We start from the raw sequence: 19,442 nt of genomic DNA, 5'->3' as shown, positions 1-19,442 counted from the left end.
TGTAGGTTATCTTCCTCCATGTACAGTAAGTGCAGGAAAAGGCATTTCTGGTTTGTTCCGACTGACTTGTTTAGCTCTATTCTTCTACTGTCTGCTCACAGAAGTCGACCGTTTTTAAATCCGAGCACGTGCTTTTATTTCACGGTGGCTGCAGTCAAATTTCTATTTCTGTTTCCTCCTCTGGCCTTCCTGTTCGCTACATCTTCATAATTGTTGTGTCAGTGACCATGAGATGTAGGAGAAAAACTGCTTATCAGAAATTCCCAGAGAATTTATGGCAGAACAGAATTGGATTGTAAAGCATGCTCAATGTCTGAACTTTGCATAATCACATGAGCAGGACAAAGCAGGCACTCTGTAGGTGGAGAATAGCTTTCCTTTTGGTCCCTTGCCCTCAGTTTTTCCTTTAATGGCCTCTTCACTATTCTGAGCGAGCGGGTTTCCTGTCCCAGCTGGAGCAAAACCAGACTGTCCAAAGAAGGATTTGGTCCAGCAGAAGTAGGAGGTCTTGTCATCAGAGGAAGTCACACTCGCACGCAGAGGATCACAACAAGCATCAGATATCTGTCTGCATGTCCACCGAGGCGTTGGATATTGTACATTGGCCTGAAAAGAAGAGGTCAAACGTGTAAGAAAAGGGGGGAAGAAACCAGGTAGATCAGATGGTTAATTAAAGCAAAGGGAGTGAGAAATCCTCTGATGATAACATCAGACTGAAATTTGATCTTTAATGACTGAAGTTGGAGCCAGAGCAGCGAGCAAACGTTAGGATTCTGTGGTCTGCTGCGTAATCTTTTGATGTGAGCTTTAAAGTCACAGCCCAGTTGCAGAAACTCATCCCAATTCCTCTTGGAATGTGGTTACAATGAGTAAACAGCCAGGTATTTGAAGCAGTGTTTTTTTTTTTTTTGTTTTAGGTACTCAGAGATTGAAGTACTTTTGTCTGGCTCTTGTAATGTCAGTGCGGGCTGCATAACAGCAGAGCTGGAACAGAGGGTCATGGAACTGGAGAAAAGAGGGTGAAGGGAGTGTGGAAAGTGTATGCTGCAAACAACGACAGGCTGACAGTAGCTTAGGGTCATTGAGTTTTTGTAAATATCAGCCAGTTATGCAGTGTGGTGCTGAGAAAGGGATACTTCATGGCTCTAGGAAGTCCAACCTTTTGCACTCTGTCTTTCTCTCACACTGTAACTTTAAGCATTGAAGCAAAAAGCAAATCTGGTAGTTTATTGTTTTTCCTTTCGTCACGTGGTTCCAGATTGAGGAACTCTGACGGATTTACAGTAAACCGAGGTTATACACAAAGACTTACTGTGTGAGGGCTAAAGAACTGGGATTGACAGAATCTTTCTGATGTCATAAATCACTGGGATGATAACTAAGGTAATTTAATCTACGGGTATAATTCAATGTTGATCAGCATCAGTAAATGTAATGATGTCGACAATGCTCCTGTGGGAAACCCTCAGAACAGCGCGGCTTGATTTATACACAGGAAAAGTGGGTAAAATCCTCTGACGGGAGTCCTACTAACCTCATTTGCCAGCCATAAATCTAGCTTAAAGTGTAAGTCTGTATGATCTCTACAATAAATACAGTCATTTATCCCAATAAGAGCGCCTTGCTCTTTGGGGTTAGGAAGTATTTTCTCATAGGTAACTACAGCGTATAACACAGTCCACTCAAAGAACGGTGAGTTGCTGTAATTAATCCTTAATCAGAAGTTTTACTGGTTTGTGCTGCATCAAAGATTACAATTAAATATAGAAATTATTTGAGGTGTGGGTGCTTCAAGCCCCTTTAAACCCGTATATGGGCACAAATTTCTATTTTTTTTGGCAGTCTGAAATATTCCATCGATCTCTCAAAGTGAAGGAGATTGTTGGGAAGCACTGTTGGGAGCTTCTTATCTTAAACAAACCCAGAAACGGGTGATAAAGAAAAGCCATGTGCTCCTCCCGTTTACCAGGATCAGTTGTCCAAACTGCCACTGCCTGTTCTGGAACTGGAGCCAAACTCGTCTAATTTGTTATCAGGCTTCCAGGTGTGTGGTTACCACTCATCCTGTGCAGAGTAGGATTTCAGGTTTTTCTACCCACACAATAGCAGTCAGAGGAGCACGGCTCTGCCTCCGGCTTGGTGGCTGTCTGATCCATAGGATGAACAAAGAAAAAGTGTTGTATCAAAGCAATCACATTTCAAGCTTTTGGAGAGGCTTTTTGTACAGCTTTTTGTGATACTTTTCAACAAAGTATTACGTTCACTCAGCAACGGGATGCCAAAAATGAAAATGTCATTCATTAGCCTATAATTAGGATCATGTTTAATTCACATTTTGTTGGGTTGAAAAATGCTTTTTCCATAGTAGCAGGCCTGTTAATAAGGGGAAAAAAATCAGTATGTCAACAACACTGAGAGCCTCTTGTGACATCTTTTTTCCTGTCCCAGCTACCCTGGGATCCATGAGAACTGTAAATACAAGTATGCAGAACTGCTCCCCGTGCTCTCAGGCTGCCGGCTCCACAGACCATGAACTGATTGTTTAAACATGGCTAGTTCACTTGATGCCCATTAACCGAGGCCATTATGGGGCCATTTTCCCATGTCTTGGAAAATAACCCCATTAAAATAATTAATTAAGAGCCATTGTCACACTTGGGTCTGTGTGGGGGTCCTGTAGCATGATGAGTGAGGCTTTGGAGAACCGTTTTACAGGCCATTGATGTGTTACCGGTGTGGAAATGTTGCCATCCTTGCCCTCCTTCATTTTAACTCCTCAGCCCTTAATGCAGATTTGCTCCAGTTGTTTCAATGAGTGGGTCGAATGACCAGTCAAGCAGGCTTTCCTCAGACTGTACAACTGTTTTCCACATGGTTACTAATGTTTTTTTTCTCTTTCAGTTGGTGTTTAAATGGTTTGTGGTACATGGACAAATGGCTACACTTTAATATATTGTCATGTTTATGCCAAAGTTAGGCCCACGCTGAATTAACAGCCATATTACCTCTGCATCATCAACAAAGTGCTGCAGTAATTGCAACAATTTTGTTTTTGTCGGTATTTTATGGGCAAACACCTGCTGTTTGTGTCTGCTTCCAACAGCCAGAGGGGTTATGCCCTCGGCTCGTCTGAAAGATTTTTCTTTTACAACATGGTTCCAGTGTTAATTATCTTATGCCTCAGGAAATTAAAGGCATCCTTAATTTAATTATCTGAAGATACACGATGAGTGGAAAAATACTTTGTATTCACTGTCAAACAGGGCCTTGGTGGGGGAGAGTTATTCTTCTCTCTTTTTACTATGTATTCTTAAAATATCTTTTATTTTTTGACCTGTCATCCATTTGTCATCAGACTCATATCATGACCTCTTCTTTGATTTCAGGATTCCGCAAAATCAGCCTCGATGACCTGCGCAAGGCATACATCGTCAAGGATGTCCAACAGTACATCCTTCACCGGCTGGATCAGGAGGAGGCCCTGCGGCAGCACCTGACCAAGGAGACCGCTGAGATGCTGAACCAACTTCACATCAAAAGCAGCGGTTGTTTTCTCTACCTGGAGCGGGTGCTGGATGGCGTGGTGGAGAACTTCATCATGCTTCGGGAAATCCGTGACATCCCCGGCACTCTCAATGGCCTCTATCTGTGGCTCTGCCAGAGACTATTTGTCAGAAAGCAATTTGCCAAAGTCCAACCAATTCTTAATGTAATCCTGGCAACTTGCAGGCCACTCACAGTCAAGGAACTGTACCATGCAGTCTGGACCAAAAACATGACACTGACCATGGAGGAGTTTCAGAAAAAGATGGACATTCTCTCCAAGTTGCTGGTCGATGGCCTTGGGAGTACTAAAATCCTTTTTCACTACAGCTTTGCAGAATGGCTACTGGATGTAAAGCACTGCACCCAGAAGTACCTGTGCAACGCTGCCGAGGGACATCGCATGTTGGCGATGAGCTACACTTGCCGAGCAAAGCAGCTCAAACCACTCGAGGTGCAGGAATTCGCACTGCACCTTGTCAACTCCAATCTGCAGATTGAGCCATTTAATCTGGCTCTTTGGATGGTTTGGAATGGAACTCCTGCTAAAGACTCCCTGAGCACCTCCATACCAAGAGAACAAGAGGTTCTGCAACTTCTGGTCAAAGCCGGTGCTCATGTTAACAATGAAAATGATCACGCTTCGTGTATTGTGCAACAGGCCCTAGAAAGAGAGGACTCAATACGAACATTACTTGACAACGGGGCATCTGTGAACCAGTGTGACTCCAGTGGAAGAACTCTGCTAGGCAATGCTGCATATAGTGGAAACCTTGATGTAGTTAACTTGCTCATATCTAGAGGGGCAAACATGGAGCTTGAAGACAACCACGGACAAACAGCACTTACTCTTGCTGCGAGGCAAGGCCATACAAAAGTGGTCAACTGCCTTATCGGCTGTGAGGCCAACATAAACCACACAGACCATGATGGATGGACTGCTCTGCGTTCGGCAGCGTGGGGCGGACATTCAGAAGTCGTGTCTGCGCTGCTTTATGCTGGCGCCAAAGTGGACTGTGCCGATGCCGACGGGAGAACTGCTTTGAGAGCTGCTGCATGGGGAGGTCATGAAGACATAGTGTTAAACCTTCTTCAACATGGGGCTGAAGTCAACAAAGCAGACAATGAAGGAAGAACGGCTCTCATCGCTGCAGCGTATATGGGGCACAGAGAAATAGTGGAGCATCTGCTGGATCATGGAGCTGAAGTTAATCATGAAGATGTCGATGGGAGGACGGCCCTTTCGGTGGCTGCTCTCTGTGTTCCTGCTAGTAAAGGTCACGCATCGGTTGTGAGCCTTCTGATAGACAGGGGAGCAGAGGTTGACCACTGTGACAAAGACTGCATGACTCCTCTCCTTGTGGCTGGCTATGAAGGACACGTAGATGTGGTTGATCTGCTTTTGGAAGGCGGAGCTGATGTGGATCACACGGACAACAACGGGCGCACCCCTCTTCTGGCCGCTGCATCAATGGGCCACGCATCTGTTGTGAACACGTTGCTTTTCTGGGGAGCTGCCGTCGATAGCATCGACAGTGAAGGAAGGACTGTGCTGAGCATCGCGTCTGCTCAAGGAAACGTTGAGGTGGTCAGAACTCTGCTGGACAGAGGACTGGATGAGAATCACAGGGACGATTCAGGCTGGACCCCGCTACACATGGCCTCATTTGAGGGCCATCGCCAAGTGTGCGATGCGCTGATCGAACAAGGTGCTCGTTGCACAGAGGTAGATAACGATGGTAGAATACCGCTGATATTAGCTGCACAAGAGGGACACTACGACTGTGTGCAAATTCTTCTGGAAAACAAGTCGTGCATTGACCAGAGGGGTTACGATGGGAGGAATGCTCTCAGGGTAGCTGCATTAGAGGGTCACAGGGACATTGTTGAACTGCTGCTGAGCCACGGTGCCGATATAGATTACAAAGATGCAGATGGGCGCCCAACACTCTACATATTGGCACTTGAAAATCAACTGGCCATGGCAGAGTATTTCTTAGAAAATGGTGCAAATGTGGAAGCTTGTGACACTGAGGGCAGAACGGCCCTCCATGTATCCTGCTGGCAAGGGCACGTTGAAATGGTGAGGCTGCTGATTAACTATCATGCTGATGTGAATGCCTGTGACAATGAGAAGCGATCCGCCCTCCAGTCAGCTGCATGGCAAGGCCACACAAAAGTTGTGCAGTTTTTGATAGAGAACGGCACACATGTGGATCATACATGCAACCAGGGAGCAACGGCACTCGGCATAGCCGCCCAGGAGGGTCATATCGACGTCGTGCAAATACTTCTGGAAAACGGTGCCGACCCCAACCACGCCGATCAGTTTGGACGCACAGCAATGAGAGTGGCAGCAAAGGGCGGCCATTCGATGATCATAAAACTTCTGGAAAAATATGGAGCCACAATTCTAAATGGCTGCAACCCCTCCCCGGTTCATACCATGGAGGAAAAAACGCCATTGACAGTGACTGGTAAAATGCAATCCCTCACCATCAAATCAAGTAGTTCTGGCAGCACTGGGGCGGGCGATATGCTGTCCTCTGGCCGTGGTATACCCAACGGGCCTGTCCACGCTTTCAGTTCACCATCAGAGTCTCCCGATTCCACTGTGGACCGACAGAAATCATCCCTGTCAAATAATTCCCTCAAGAGCTCAAAAAACTCCTCCCTGAGAACAACATCGTCTACAGCCACAGCGCAGACGGTGCCGATTGATAGTTTCCACGGAATGACATTTACAGAACAAATTCAGCAGCACTCACTGCCTCGCAGCCGGAGCAGACAGTCTATCGTGTCCCCTTCTTCTACGACAAAGTCAATCGGTCAGCCGCCGTCATCTCCATCCACTGACTTTGACTGGTCTCAGCTGAAGCCTAGTTTGAAGTCATCAAAGGGAACTAAAACAGGAAATGGTACATCAAATAGCAAAGGTGCACAGGGAGACAAAAAGAAAGCCAAGAACAGTGGATCAACCCAAGGTCAGGTTCTGGAGTATGAGATGACCCAGTTTGACAAGAGAATTGCTCTCAACAAATCAGTAGCTAACATCGCAGTGAAGGATCCTCATTGTAAGATCATGATCGGTGGTCCAGTCCAGCAGGAGAGGGTGCAGTGCCAGGATCAGTTCTTCATCCAGCAGCAGAGCTGTGCTGAGAAGAAGAGGAACGGCATCATGACCAACCCCAACTATCATCTTCAGGGCAATCAGGTTTTCTTGGGCAGAGTATCGGTTCCTCGGGCTGTGCAAAACAAGGGTCACCAGGATGTTCTGGAGAACTACCCCATTGGGGAAACGGAGCTAAGCCTTAAACAAGCCCTGAAACTGCAGATTGAAGGATCGGACCCTGGGTTTAACTACAAAAAGGAGACTCCATTATAGCTGGTAAGAGACTACTATCCAACTTATCCATCAATATGTGCTTTTGTTTAAGTACAGCATGTGTAGAAGTTTGAAATCAAAGCCAGAATTACAACAGCTCGTCTCTTTATTTGCTACGGCTAATAACTGGCCTATAATAAATGGATTCAACTCGACATAGCCATCATTCAGTCAGTTTTAAATCAGATGTCTGCATGAAGAATACATCAGTCTGGATTAGCAGAGTTTAACCCAAATCATTCCTGTGCTGTTTCAGATGTCTTGAATGCCATTCGTCACGCAGACGTTGGAGAGAATGTGCCAAAGCAACTGTTTTCATCTGCATAAAAATACTAGATTTTATTTTTTTGTTTCATCAGTGGGAGACCTCAAAACAACACCTAGGGAAGATTGTTGATTGCTGCCTAAGGCTTATGTGAACTGATACTTTGATGTGCCTACATCTGTTACAGCCTTCTTCATGTATTCATGCAAAGTATCATTTTAATTTAATGCTATTTAATAAACAGTGTATGCACTTTTAAAAGAGTAAAATGACAGACATGCATTTCTATTCACTTTGTATCCCATCCATGTTTTATCAACTGTTTGAGAGAAACAAACCAATGCTTTTTTTTTTTTTATTATTATTATTTTATATTATGTGTAAAAATTATTATTATGTGTGTTCTTCTTTTCCACACTGACAGCAGTGTACCAGTGGGTACATTGTGACAAATCAGAGGACATAACAGTAACTGATGTCATGGTATGAATTTAAGCGCATTGGTAGATTGCCTTTTCTAGAGAGCCCAAATAATCTGTGTTAACATCGATCAGTGTGCTAAAACCTTCGTTGCGTGTACTATGTTAACGGCTACGGCAGTTTACTTCACAGGTATTTACAAGCGTATTTATTTTTTTGGAAAATAAAGCCACTTTTGTTGCATTACATTCTACCATGGTGCTGTGTTCAGAAGATGCCTGCAGTTTGTTTTTTTGGTTTTTATATCTTTGGCTTTGTGCGTTTGTGTACTACAAATATCTGAGGAAGAGGGAGGTTCATTGATGATGTAAAAACAAACAAAAAAAGGTTCATTTTGTCCCTATGGGATTTTTTTTTTTTTTTTTTTTTAAGTGTCTCATGTTTTTGTGTGCATAAAGAATATTTAAGTAACCATTGTGTACTGTCTGCAGAGGTTTGGTGCTAAATGCAGCAACTGTTTAAAAATAATTGCATTAGTCCGCTGAGTTTCGTGTACATCCTACTGCGGTGCAAAAAACAAAAAACAAAAGTCGAGCTTTGTTTCCTTACTGCCATGTGGTTCATTTTCAGTAATTCCTGCTGGATTCATCAGGGGCATGACACAAAAAGGGTTCAGCCATTGCAACGACTCCTAGCTGTTAGCGATATTGTTTGAAATGCAGACTTGTAAAGCCAAAGTTGAAACGGCATACTCTGTCCCACCTCCTCCTTGTGAGAAGCCGAGTATCAGTTCAACAGGACTTAAACCCCGGGGGAGACGGAGGGGAGAGGAGGAGCTCGGCTGTGACACCGAGGGAATCGAAACATCTGTTTCTCATGAACTGTGTGGAGCTGCGCTAGCATTTACAGGCTGTGTCATATTTTTGCAGGCTTTTCATAATGTTAACAGTGAGCTATTTCTTGCCATGAACTTGGATTTTGGGGGGAGTAGAAACCTATCGCATGCACAAACACTTATAAGCCCTCGTGAAAGCTCGCAGCTCTTCAGTACTACAGTAGCTCAGAAGTATGCCATGAAGGGTCAATCGAAGGATTCCAGGCAGGAGCAGTCTAGAAAAAGAGTTGGAAAACATACTGTATAGTCTTATGAAGCAGTTATCTTGTTTGTCTTGACGGTGTTTTGTCTGTCATCTTTGATTTGACTGTCTGTGATTGGATTGTAAATAGCTTACCGTGTACATTCAACTTTCATTTAAAAAAACGTTTCTGTATTATATGAAGTGGAATTTTCTGATGTATATTAAAGTGCTCAATAAACATATTTGCTTTACTGCTGAAAAATAAATCTCTCGCTGAGTTATTCACTCATAAATACAGCTGGGTAGAAACTAAATAAAACGAGCTTTGGAATGCAATGATTCAACACTGTGACGGTCTAAATCTTTTCGTTATTTAGGCAGGAAGCTATTTAAATTGTTGTCTGAGGTCGTGTTAGAAATAATATTTCACCTTTTGGAAAATACTCTTAATTCCAGGCAGACGGACTGGTTTGCAACACAAAAGGTGTGTGTTGGCACAGAGATGCCATAAGAGCGGAAAATGACTAATCTGCACACGGTTTTCTCACAGATATCAGTTTGGATCTCGGTTTCTTGCTTTGAATACACGGGCCTTTCCTTTTTTCCGTTGTGTTGTGGCTGTGAAACCGCAGCATGTGCTGTTAATACTTTACTTTCTGTTGGTCATTTGATACGGAAGGCCAAACCAGGACACTGCAGGAATCACAACGCATGGATCAAGCTGAAGTGGAACAGACGAGTGTGCCAAGCGCCGTAGCTGCGCCCCCCTCCTTTCCCTCCAGTTCACTCAGTTCATTTGAGTTGAAAGCAAACTGCAAGAGAGATCAAACAAAAGGCTGACTGATCTGCTGAGTTTTAATGTAAGGCATTGGATACTTTTACAGGCTTTCTTTGCTGTCATTATGAATTATCCTCATACAAACAAACTTTAAGCTGTTTCAAAAGCATTGAACTGATTGAGCAATATTTTAGCTTCTCGATACAAACAAAGACTCAAACAAAAAGTTCATTTGGCTTAACACCATCTAACATTTGATCAAATCAGCACACAGCAGTTTCAGTGGCATTTCGGCTCCTTGGACCCTCCACACAGCATTATTCCTTCCTGCATGTTTTAAGAGGGTGGGTGTTAATGAGAAAACCATCTGGTAATGACATCATGTATTTCTCACTGTCCGAACTTGGAGGATCTCCTCATGAACAATCTGCCAATGTCCACATCTGGTGCTTCTCCACCCATGCCCTTGTTATGGATACAGTGCTAACAAGCTCCAACACAATATGCATAACATGGCGACACTTGAGGTCAACTTGTTCCAGAGACTTACACGTGCATGGAGAGTTTCATTTTAGAGAAACACCTGAGCAAAAGATTGGTGTGATCAGCACTTTTGCTGTTTAGTAGTTTCAAAAACTTGCAGATAATTGGCTCTGAGACAAGGCAATTTTATTTGTAGAGCACAATTCGTACACAAGGCAATTCAAAGTGCTTTACAGCTACATAAAATCACAAGAAGGCAATACAATCATTTAAAAAAAACATAAAAAATAATCATTAATTAATTAATTTAAAAGTGAAGAGTGCAGATAAAATACTTTCAGGTGTCATATGCACAGCTAAGGTGGCTGAAGGAAATGACCAAACCAAAAAAAGCTGTTGTGTCCTTGTCTGAAGATGTAAGGTCCTCACAGGATGCAAACGTTGAAGACTTTTTGCAGTTATTCGGGTCTGTGTGCCCGTCATCTTCCCCCCCAGCTCGCTCTGTGATCACTTATGTTTTGCCTAAGCTGATTACAGAAACATGTTATTTCACGGCTGCGTTACATTAGCTTTTTATGACAAGTCTGTACATGACACCTGCATCCCACTGCGTTCTCCCAGGTTAAAAAGGGCCTATTGTCCAACTCCCTCTGTGCTGCTCATCAGGTGCATGCTCGGGATTGTTTAAGCTTTACATCTCATTGGAACACGTTTTTAATTGATTTCCCCGGACAGTGGCATCTGTATGATCATAAATATTCAACTTCTGGGGATCAGTGCCAGCAGAGATTAGATTTGAGGCAGCCAAATGGCAGATTCCTCGAGAAACTGAACAAAAGGGTGTTTATTATCCACGTGTTTTAATCCATTTCTGTGACAAAAATACACACATGCGGAGCCCTTCATTATACCACATTTTAAATTAGATTTACTGGAGCTTCTAACTGGGGAATCTTGTTCAAATAGTATGAAAAATAACTACTTGCACTAAAGAACATGTGACTAAAGACTTGTGTGTTAAAAGAGACATGAAATAGATCATCTATTCTGAGCTTTTTGAGTGTCTAAATTGACTTCTAACACAAATACTCACAACCCGGCCACTTAGGGCCTCCTCAGTCTGAAAATACGCAGCCTTCACTACGCTCCATTATGTAGTACTATCACAATCCATGGTTGTAAATTGTGAGATGGTAATGAACCCCTAAGCTGTTGTCTTCTGCAGGGCAGTGTTCACAGGACTGGAATGGCGATACAAATCAAATCACAACAAATGTCATCTCAAAGCACAAAATACAGTCCAGTTCAAGCCACAGAAAAAGTTGCCTCGCTAAGCAAACCAAAGGATTGCACTGAATCTCCTCTTCGATTAATTCCCTGTTCTCCGTACGCATGAGGCCACAGTCGGGAGGAAAACTCCCTTTTAAATTAATGGGTATAAGCAATATGCTGCATAAAGTGCTTGCCAAAATGGCTACTATGCAAGAAGCTACAGGCCAGCTAACCTCCTCACTTAATTCTCGCCACGTCTTTATTGTTCCTATTTATAATCACAGAGATATTTAAAGAGAATATTCGATTAAAAAGAACTGAGAAAGCTGAGATCAGTCCTCCGTGGATGCAAAGTTTCCAAGGAGCAAATAGTCTGTACAGCAGCAAACTGTGTGGAAACCAGCGTTTAGGCAAATAAAGTAGCTGCTTTCTGACTCGATACTTACTCTGTTTAGCTAAGACCAACAGCTAAGCAAAAAAAAAAAATGTCTTGGGACCACAGGGGGGAACTTTTATAACTATAAGACCATAACTTTGAAAAGTACCTTTTTCATTTGGCTAACTCAACACCACAAAAAACGTCTCTTTAAGGGTAGAGTGGTCTCTTTAATGAGGGGTTGGGTGCTTATGCTATAGTCAGTGTGTCACTTGCAGGGGATGTTAGTTGCTACGCCCCAGTTTAATGAAGAAGGCTCGAGCACCAGCACATACCCTAAGCCATGCTGCTGTGACGGGGGTAAGCAGCATTGTGACGTATTTCTAATAACGACAGTTTAAGTTTAGCTTGAATTAGAAACATTTTTACTCCTTTACCATGAGGCAACCCTTTCTAATGGGTGATGAAAGCGGGTATCTTCAAAGCCACCAAACTCTTTTGATAAAAAAAGAGCTGCAGGATGCAGTAAACAGCTGCCTTGATTCATTCTTGTAATTGTGTGACATGGGGATTTTAGCACCCTGGTCCTTTAAACCAAAGATCCGGCATCAATAAATCAGCAACCTTTGTGTTCTGCGAGGTTCTGTTTTCTCAAAAAGAGTTGACTTAATCTGTAGATAATGCGCTTACCATGAATAAGCACCTCTCACAAAGCCTCTTCAACCAACAGTACAACCAACATGACAACCATTGTATGAGTATAGCATTACAGATGACTTACACACACTTAGACCTAACACAGTTGGTCGCTGGCAGTCTCACATCCAAAGGTAGCTCCAGTCCATGAGACTGCGACAGCTTGGTTCCCCATCGGTCTTACTGACGGTTTCAACAACAGCTGTAACTTAGTTACATCGGCAACTTTTTTCAAAAAATGGATTTATATTTTTTTTATTGGTTCCAACAGTCCCCGCGGTGCATCTTAAGAGCCTGACATCGCCGAACCTCCTGAGGTAATCACAATGCCGCTGGTCTTGATCTAAAACCCCATCATCCTCCTGCAGATACATTATGATCACTGTGTGCTATGGGGCACCATAAATCTTAGTTACAACTCCTATAAAGTTTTGCACTCTTACAATGCCAATAAGCAGGAATCACAAAGTTGGTTTTTGGATGCTGCTGTGACAGCCAGCCTGCTCAAGCTTATGCTCTTTTCTGGCAACCGTTCAAACAGAGAATTTAACTTAAATGAGGTATTTCCACTCTGAATGTGTGTCTCTGTAGTACAGCAGGCACAAACAGGGGCATTCAAGGAGTACAGTAAAAATTCTGAGTATGGCTGAACTTTGGTGAGATCTCTCAGACCTAACAAAAGCACTGATTGAACTATTATGAGAGTCCTGCGCCCTCCTATCTATTGCAGCGCAGCTTCCACAAAGTTGAATTCGTATTCTGGAAAAAAAGCTTTAAAAACTGGCAGCTTTCAGAGCTGCCTCCGCTCACCAACAATGCAGCGACTCGCTGCCAACAAAGCTGTAGAATGAGAGATTACAGACATAGTGTTTTCCTCTTTGTTGCCTGTTTACATAATCCCTGCAGCCTCTCATCAAGGAGCGTGGACGAAAAGCTTTCATCAGCTCTCTGTGGAAACCTGTTTTCTTCTTTGAAACTCCACTCAGAGGCCTGGCGTGCACACAGGTGTGCCACTTTCACTAAACACTGACCACACTAAGAAACACACCTGACAAATTAAAAAAAAGTTGAACAATGGACCATGACTGTATTCTTCCAGAGTTTGCAGAGCTGGCCGAGGCACACAGTCATACGATGCATCATTAATCATATCAGTTGAAGCCAAGGACAATAAATGGACCCAAGCTCTCCACACAATAAAAGGCTTGTACCTCCACAGGCTGAGGTATTTTGGTTTAAGGCTTGTGCAGCTGCCTTTAAAACAGAGAGCTCTGTACATGGCTTAATGCTACCATTTAATCAGACACTTTTCATCTTCAAAATGTCAGATTATGCCAGGAACCCAAGGACTCTGAGAGCTTTCCCAAGCCACGATGCATGTAATCCACCAATTCATCCCTATTCTGGTGAAGAGTTTTACATGATGCAAGTGAAGAATGCCGAGGGACTGAAATCTTAAAGTATTTACTGAAAGAAAAGAGGATTCTGCTTCCAGGGTGCTTTGAATTTGGCACTTACCTGTCACCATCTTAGCCTTTTTGGAACCAGAAGTGACCATATTTGGACAAGAGGGTAGAGCTCAACAATGATACTTGAAACCTGATTGGACAAAAATATGTATCTTTTAGGCCTAATATCTATGAAATGATGGAATTATCTTTAGAAAGATCACCAGCACACTGATTAGAAGGAGTGGATCTGGTTGGTAACACCGTAAGTACTTGAGGAAAAATGTATTAATCTAGTATTTTATTAGGGATTTATTAGAGACATTTCGAAAGAGTGTACACTGGAGCCAGACGTTTTTTAGAGTCATTGCCCAGTGGTCGTCAGTGGTATTACACTTTAAGTCAGTTCTGCATTGCCTTGTGGCTGCATCCATTATTAACATTCAGTCTATATTCATATTGAACAGTCTATGTTCATAAAAAAAAAGCAGTTGAAACAATAAAAACCAAATGAAGCAGAGAATTAGAAAATAAAAGTGTCAGATGGAGCTTGTTGCAAAGCTTTGATGGTGAATGGCAAATTGTGGGAAAGGCAGAGAACCAGATGCAATAGTTTTATGATTTCTCTGCTATTTTCTGGGGGGGAAATAACCAAAAGTTGATTTTTAAAGACTTTCTTTGCATTTGCAAAAGAAGACTGTGCTATGTCAGAGTTTCATATATTTTAAAGTATTATTGTTTAAGAAGAAAAGCGCTAGTTGGTTTATTGACTGTTGTCAAGAGGGGAATTTGTTGAAGGTTTAGATGGACTGAAATTGAAATGATGAACCCTAGAAACCACCCCAGCTCCACCCTGAAGGAAGAACATATTTCACACTCTCTGTACAGTTTTTATGGCAGACAGAGACTGCAGACAGAGACGGCAGACAGAGCGCTAAGCGTGAAGGAGGAGGCATTAACAGCGCTTGATGGTGAAATCCTGGACTTGTCTCTGTGAAGCAGCAGATATGAACTCCTGATACTCTTGGCTGTGAGTTTACATCCTTTACGTCACCTATAAACAAACTAATGCACTGCATTTCCAAAGATCTCTTTACCGGTTTCCTCCATCCAAAGTACGTCACCCTAAAGGAGACTGAAGCCCATCTATGAAAGGTTTCTCAATCATTAGTCTTGTCTTGGTTTTGGTCCTTTTTTCTTGCTCAATCTACCCCAATCTTTGCACACATTGCTCTCTGAGTTTCTCCTTTGCAGCAGGACCTGGAGGGATCACAATAGTTTTATGAGTTTTGTGGAAATGCAAAGCAGTGTTGTAACAAAGAATTGCCTTAAAAACTCTGCAGTTATGTTTTTTTTTATTAGATTATTTCTAACTTTGCAGCATTCCAGCTTTTCCTTGGAAATGTTCTGAAAAGAACATAGTTTGAACATTAGGGAGCTACCTTTTTTTTGACATTCAGGGGAAAAAACACAGTTAAGATAACTTCATGTGACACACTAAAATCTTCACCTTGAAGCACTTTGGCACCATGTGTCCCACCGTATCAAACACAGCAGCATAATGTTAACATTCTCCAGGCAGGAGGACTCATTGATGCCACGTGATCTTCCCTCCTGAGCCTTTCTGTAGCTGAATATTATGAGTAGAACACAAACAGAACAATGAGAAGCAGATTTGCCTGAAACGCAGCTTGAAAAGTGAGCACCACCTGGGTGTTTTATTAGAACTGAGCTGCTAAATCGGCTTACTATGCAGAACCATTATCGCTGGGAGTTAAGGAAATTTCAGTGCTGGCAGAGTTATTTTTTTTCCTTTTTCTCCCTCACTACCTGGCTCCATCTCCCTCTTTGGCTCTGTTTGCTTGTTTTTTTTCTGTTTTAATGCCTTGATTACATGCTTTCAGTCTCAGTATTTCTTCTCGTCACTCTCCCCTTGATCACTGTCTTTGTTTTCCACTCTCCATGGTGTTTTTTTCCCCACCCACTATACTGTTATTTTCACGGTCTGAGCCATCACATTTTTGGTCTTTTTTTCTGATACCACCACCATTTAAGATGTCTAGTTTGTTTTTTCTCTCTTGATTTTTTTTGTCTTTGTCCAAAGCTTTAAGTAAGTGTCATTTTCTTGTCTTTCTCTTCGTCTCCCGTACTGATTTCCTGTTGCTCTGCTTCTTCCTGACACTCGCTCCTCTGCTGTTTCTGCTGTTTTTCCTGATTTTTTTTTTTAGCTTTCCTCCTTCTCATTTAGCCTAACTTTTGTCTCTTGTCATGTCCGCCTTCCATGTTGCTCTTTTTTTCCTCCGTGTCAGTTTTCTGCTGTCCCCTGCCTTTCGCTCTCCCTCCCTCCGTTTCCTTTCTCTGTCAGCAGCGAGCAGCCCTCGCCACGGCTGCTGCAGGGTTCATTTCGGGACAAAGCCCAGCTCTGCTGCTTCTGCTGTTATTGCGTACACACCATTTGTCTACCGAATCAAAGTCTTGGGTGTAACGGTGCCTGGGGACAAATGGAGAACAGTGAAGAGCTTCACTCTCGCACAAAGCATAGTCAGAAATATTGAAATGACACGCCGGGCTCAGACTTAGATGCCACAGGGTGTCACAACTGGAGACTGTCAACTGTTTTTTATGTATAAGGAAAGAGAAAAAAACTGGCACTAATCTGCCCTCTTGGCTTTAAATTTCTCGATCGGTTTGCTCAGTATTGCCCGGCCAGCATTTAAATTTGTTTCGTCGAGTGCTGAACAGATTTGACCTGATTTTTCTTTTGCACCAGACGTTAATCAGCAGTCTTGGGGCTTTGCTGAATACTGGTTGTAAGAATGTACACAACAAAACTCTGAGAATTGAGAGCTCAAACTCCAGCAGCCACCTCTGGGAGAAACGGTTTGTGAGTCTATCATAACAATAATACAATAAGATAAATGAAATCAGTTTGTTTGTTTGGGGGGGGGGGGATCAGCAGCACCTGGCAGACAGTTGCCGCTTCGCTTCACATGTTAGAGAAGCCGTTTCATGAAGGAAATGCTCAAGAGCATAAATTTGGGTTTCTGAAGAGCCTACCAACTCAAACACTAAGACATGCGCAACCTGTCGCTCTGTTTGGTGCAGCCTGGATAATCTGTCATTCTGTGGGCGGCTCAGATTCACAGAGTACCGTTACATCATGGTAACAGCACAGAGTAGAATCATCCAGCTTCTCCATCTTTATCTCAACCCACAACTTCACATCATTTTCCGCTTGCTGCACCCCGGCTGTGGGACATAAAAATCTCTTTTGCTGTAGCTTGTGATTAACAGCGGATTCCCATTAGTAGTTATATAAAAAGGTTCACTCATAAAAAGGAGATAATCTTATACCACTGTTTAGTCCAATGTTTCTTTAGATCAAGAATGGCAAAGCTGCCCTTCTACAGAATTAAGACTACGACATCACATTTATGTTTGCATTGTCGCACAAAGCTGTGATATTGATCTCAAAAAGAGGAATACAGTATACCATAGAAGAAGAGGCTGGAGTTGAGTCACTCAGTCCACACAGAAATGTAAAGACATGGTTGATGGGGAAGTGTTGAACTGTGTCTTTGTGGTACTTTGACCAAAGCACATCACACGCATTTTATTAAGACATAAGGATGTTGTGTCAGCTTGTGAAAAGGCCGTATCTCCTTTAAACCCCTTGGTTTAGAAAGAGTAATAGTCATGTTAGGAGGCAGAGAGAGTAGTGGTAGCCACTAATCATCTTCCCGACACTTACGTTAAAACATCTGGCACCTACTCAATATACTTTTGGGAAATTTGGTGTGGTGTGATCCCCAGAGGGATAATCCCTCATGACTGTGGTTTTCCTGCTTTACGTTTATCACCAGTGGGTCAAAATTTCCACGTCAGAGCTGGAAAAAAATTAAAAATAAAAATGCTTGTATATGCTTGTATGTATCATACTGAATGATAACATATTAGCATGTAAACTGTGAGCAGTTTAGCGCTACAATCAACATTTTCAGTTAACAAAACTCTTTATTTCAAAAGAAGTCTCGTGTTTGGTTGACTTTACAGTCCAAAGAGATCATTGCTTTGGTTCACTCACCAACACTTTGGTTGCTCTCATCAACACCATGTTCGGTGAAAATCACAATTTGTGATTGAGGAGTAGCTGTGTTAGTTCAGCCTTAAACTATAGCATTCTAACAGCAAACAGGAGGCAACTCCAGTGATTGCAAAAAAGTAAGACGGTACTAAGGTCGGAGTAAAACTGACCCTGTTCTTTGTAGAATTGCTGCCCTATAAACATCTTCTAATGACTTTATGGTCTGAATTATTAGGTTAATACGATATAACGTTCATTATGGAAATTCTGGTCTCATTCAGAGTGAAACAGAGGCTTCAGTTAGGGATGCTTTCTTGCAGAGTTCCCTTGGGATTAATAAACCACTGAACAATGGGTGTGCATAGTTTACAGGGTCTCAGTCCGAGCAGCCACCTGTTCGTTACGAATGTATGATGTCAAAAATGCAAAGCTGGAAGCTTCAAAACAGTAGCCCACAGTCTGATGGATGACACCACAATGGCTGTGCTTATCCTTTATGCGGTCCATAGGAGGATTTTAGCACTGATCCTTTGCCATAGTGACTGTCACAGGACCACAGACCTTCACTGAGCATGTGTGTGCCGAAAAGAGGGCAAGCTGTTATTAAGTGACAAAAAAGTAGGACTAGACATTTCTTCAAAAAGTCAGCTTTGGCCAATGTTTTGGGGCTATTTCCTGTTATAAGCAAATATCAATTCATTGAAATGTAAAAGAAATTAAACAAAAACAGCCAAAATGCGACCAAAGTCTGTTTAAAATAAGGTTTGCCAGTGCTATCTGAACTCTAAATGGAAAACTTCAGGTACCAAAACTCTTTTTTTTATTTACAGACATTACTAAAAGCAATGCATCAAACCTGTTGTCAAGGTTGCAGAAAACCTTGACTGGGAGTTTTTGGCAAAACAACATAAAAGTGTGATGTGATGTGAGTGTCAGTCAGGAAAGAACACACAGCGAGAAGACCCAGCAGTACAGCAGCAAACTTTGGTCTCTGCTATCCTCAATTTCAAAAGTATTTTAAGATCAAAGTCAGTCTGCATTGTTTCCAAAAGTCTCTTCGAGAGTTCCTAAAATACCAAAGTTATGTGCATGCTTAGCATACACAAAGCAAATGTTTTGCTTCATAAAACAAAACCATAGTAGTGACTTTGACCTTAGAGACAAATTTGTAGAAGCCGAACTCCAAGCTGCTGCAGTTGCTACAGCATTAGCGCTGGTATCTGCTGGGGTTCTTGCCCCTGGACATTCTCTTAATACCATTCAAATCAGCGGCCAAGCTTTTGTGTGTGACACCAGACCTTGAAAGTAGCTGCTATTCAGCACAACCAGTGCATGACATTTCAAATCAGGACTTCCCTTAATGCGAATCAGGCCTGACCTGGCAATCCTGAACTCCCCCACACACTGCACTCTCTCCCTCTCCTCATTAGCAGCAGCCTTATTCCAGGTCATTACCTATGGGACAGAGAGCGCACCTCCACACGCATACGTTTTACACACTGCCACGCACACACACACACCCTTCACATAATGACACGCATACTGCTGATCAGGATGGTCGAGCAGGCAGGAGTCTGACCTCATTAGGAAGTCTGGCAGCTCGCCAACAGAGT

The 19,442-nt window shown here is 42.7% G+C and overlaps 1 protein-coding gene across 2 annotated transcripts in view; it reads left to right on the top strand.

The window, feature by feature from the left end:
- Positions 1-8,964, top strand: part of ankrd50 (ankyrin repeat domain 50) — a 37,536-nt gene extending 28,572 nt beyond the window's left edge. For both annotated transcript variants that reach the window (XM_075481948.1, XM_075481947.1), the window contains exons 4-5: positions 3,387-6,931; positions 7,185-8,964. In XM_075481948.1, coding sequence (XP_075338063.1) covers positions 3,387-6,928 — 3,542 coding nt within the window. In that variant the 3' untranslated portion in view covers positions 6,929-6,931; positions 7,185-8,964. The remainder of the gene's footprint in view (positions 1-3,386; positions 6,932-7,184) is intronic.
- The last annotated feature ends 10,478 nt before the right edge of the window (positions 8,965-19,442 follow it).

The sequence above is a fragment of the Odontesthes bonariensis genome, chromosome 13 (assembly GCF_027942865.1).
Source record: "Odontesthes bonariensis isolate fOdoBon6 chromosome 13, fOdoBon6.hap1, whole genome shotgun sequence".
Classification (NCBI taxonomy): Eukaryota; Metazoa; Chordata; class Actinopteri; order Atheriniformes; family Atherinopsidae; genus Odontesthes; species Odontesthes bonariensis.
This window is presented reverse-complemented; position numbering and strand designations above follow the sequence as displayed.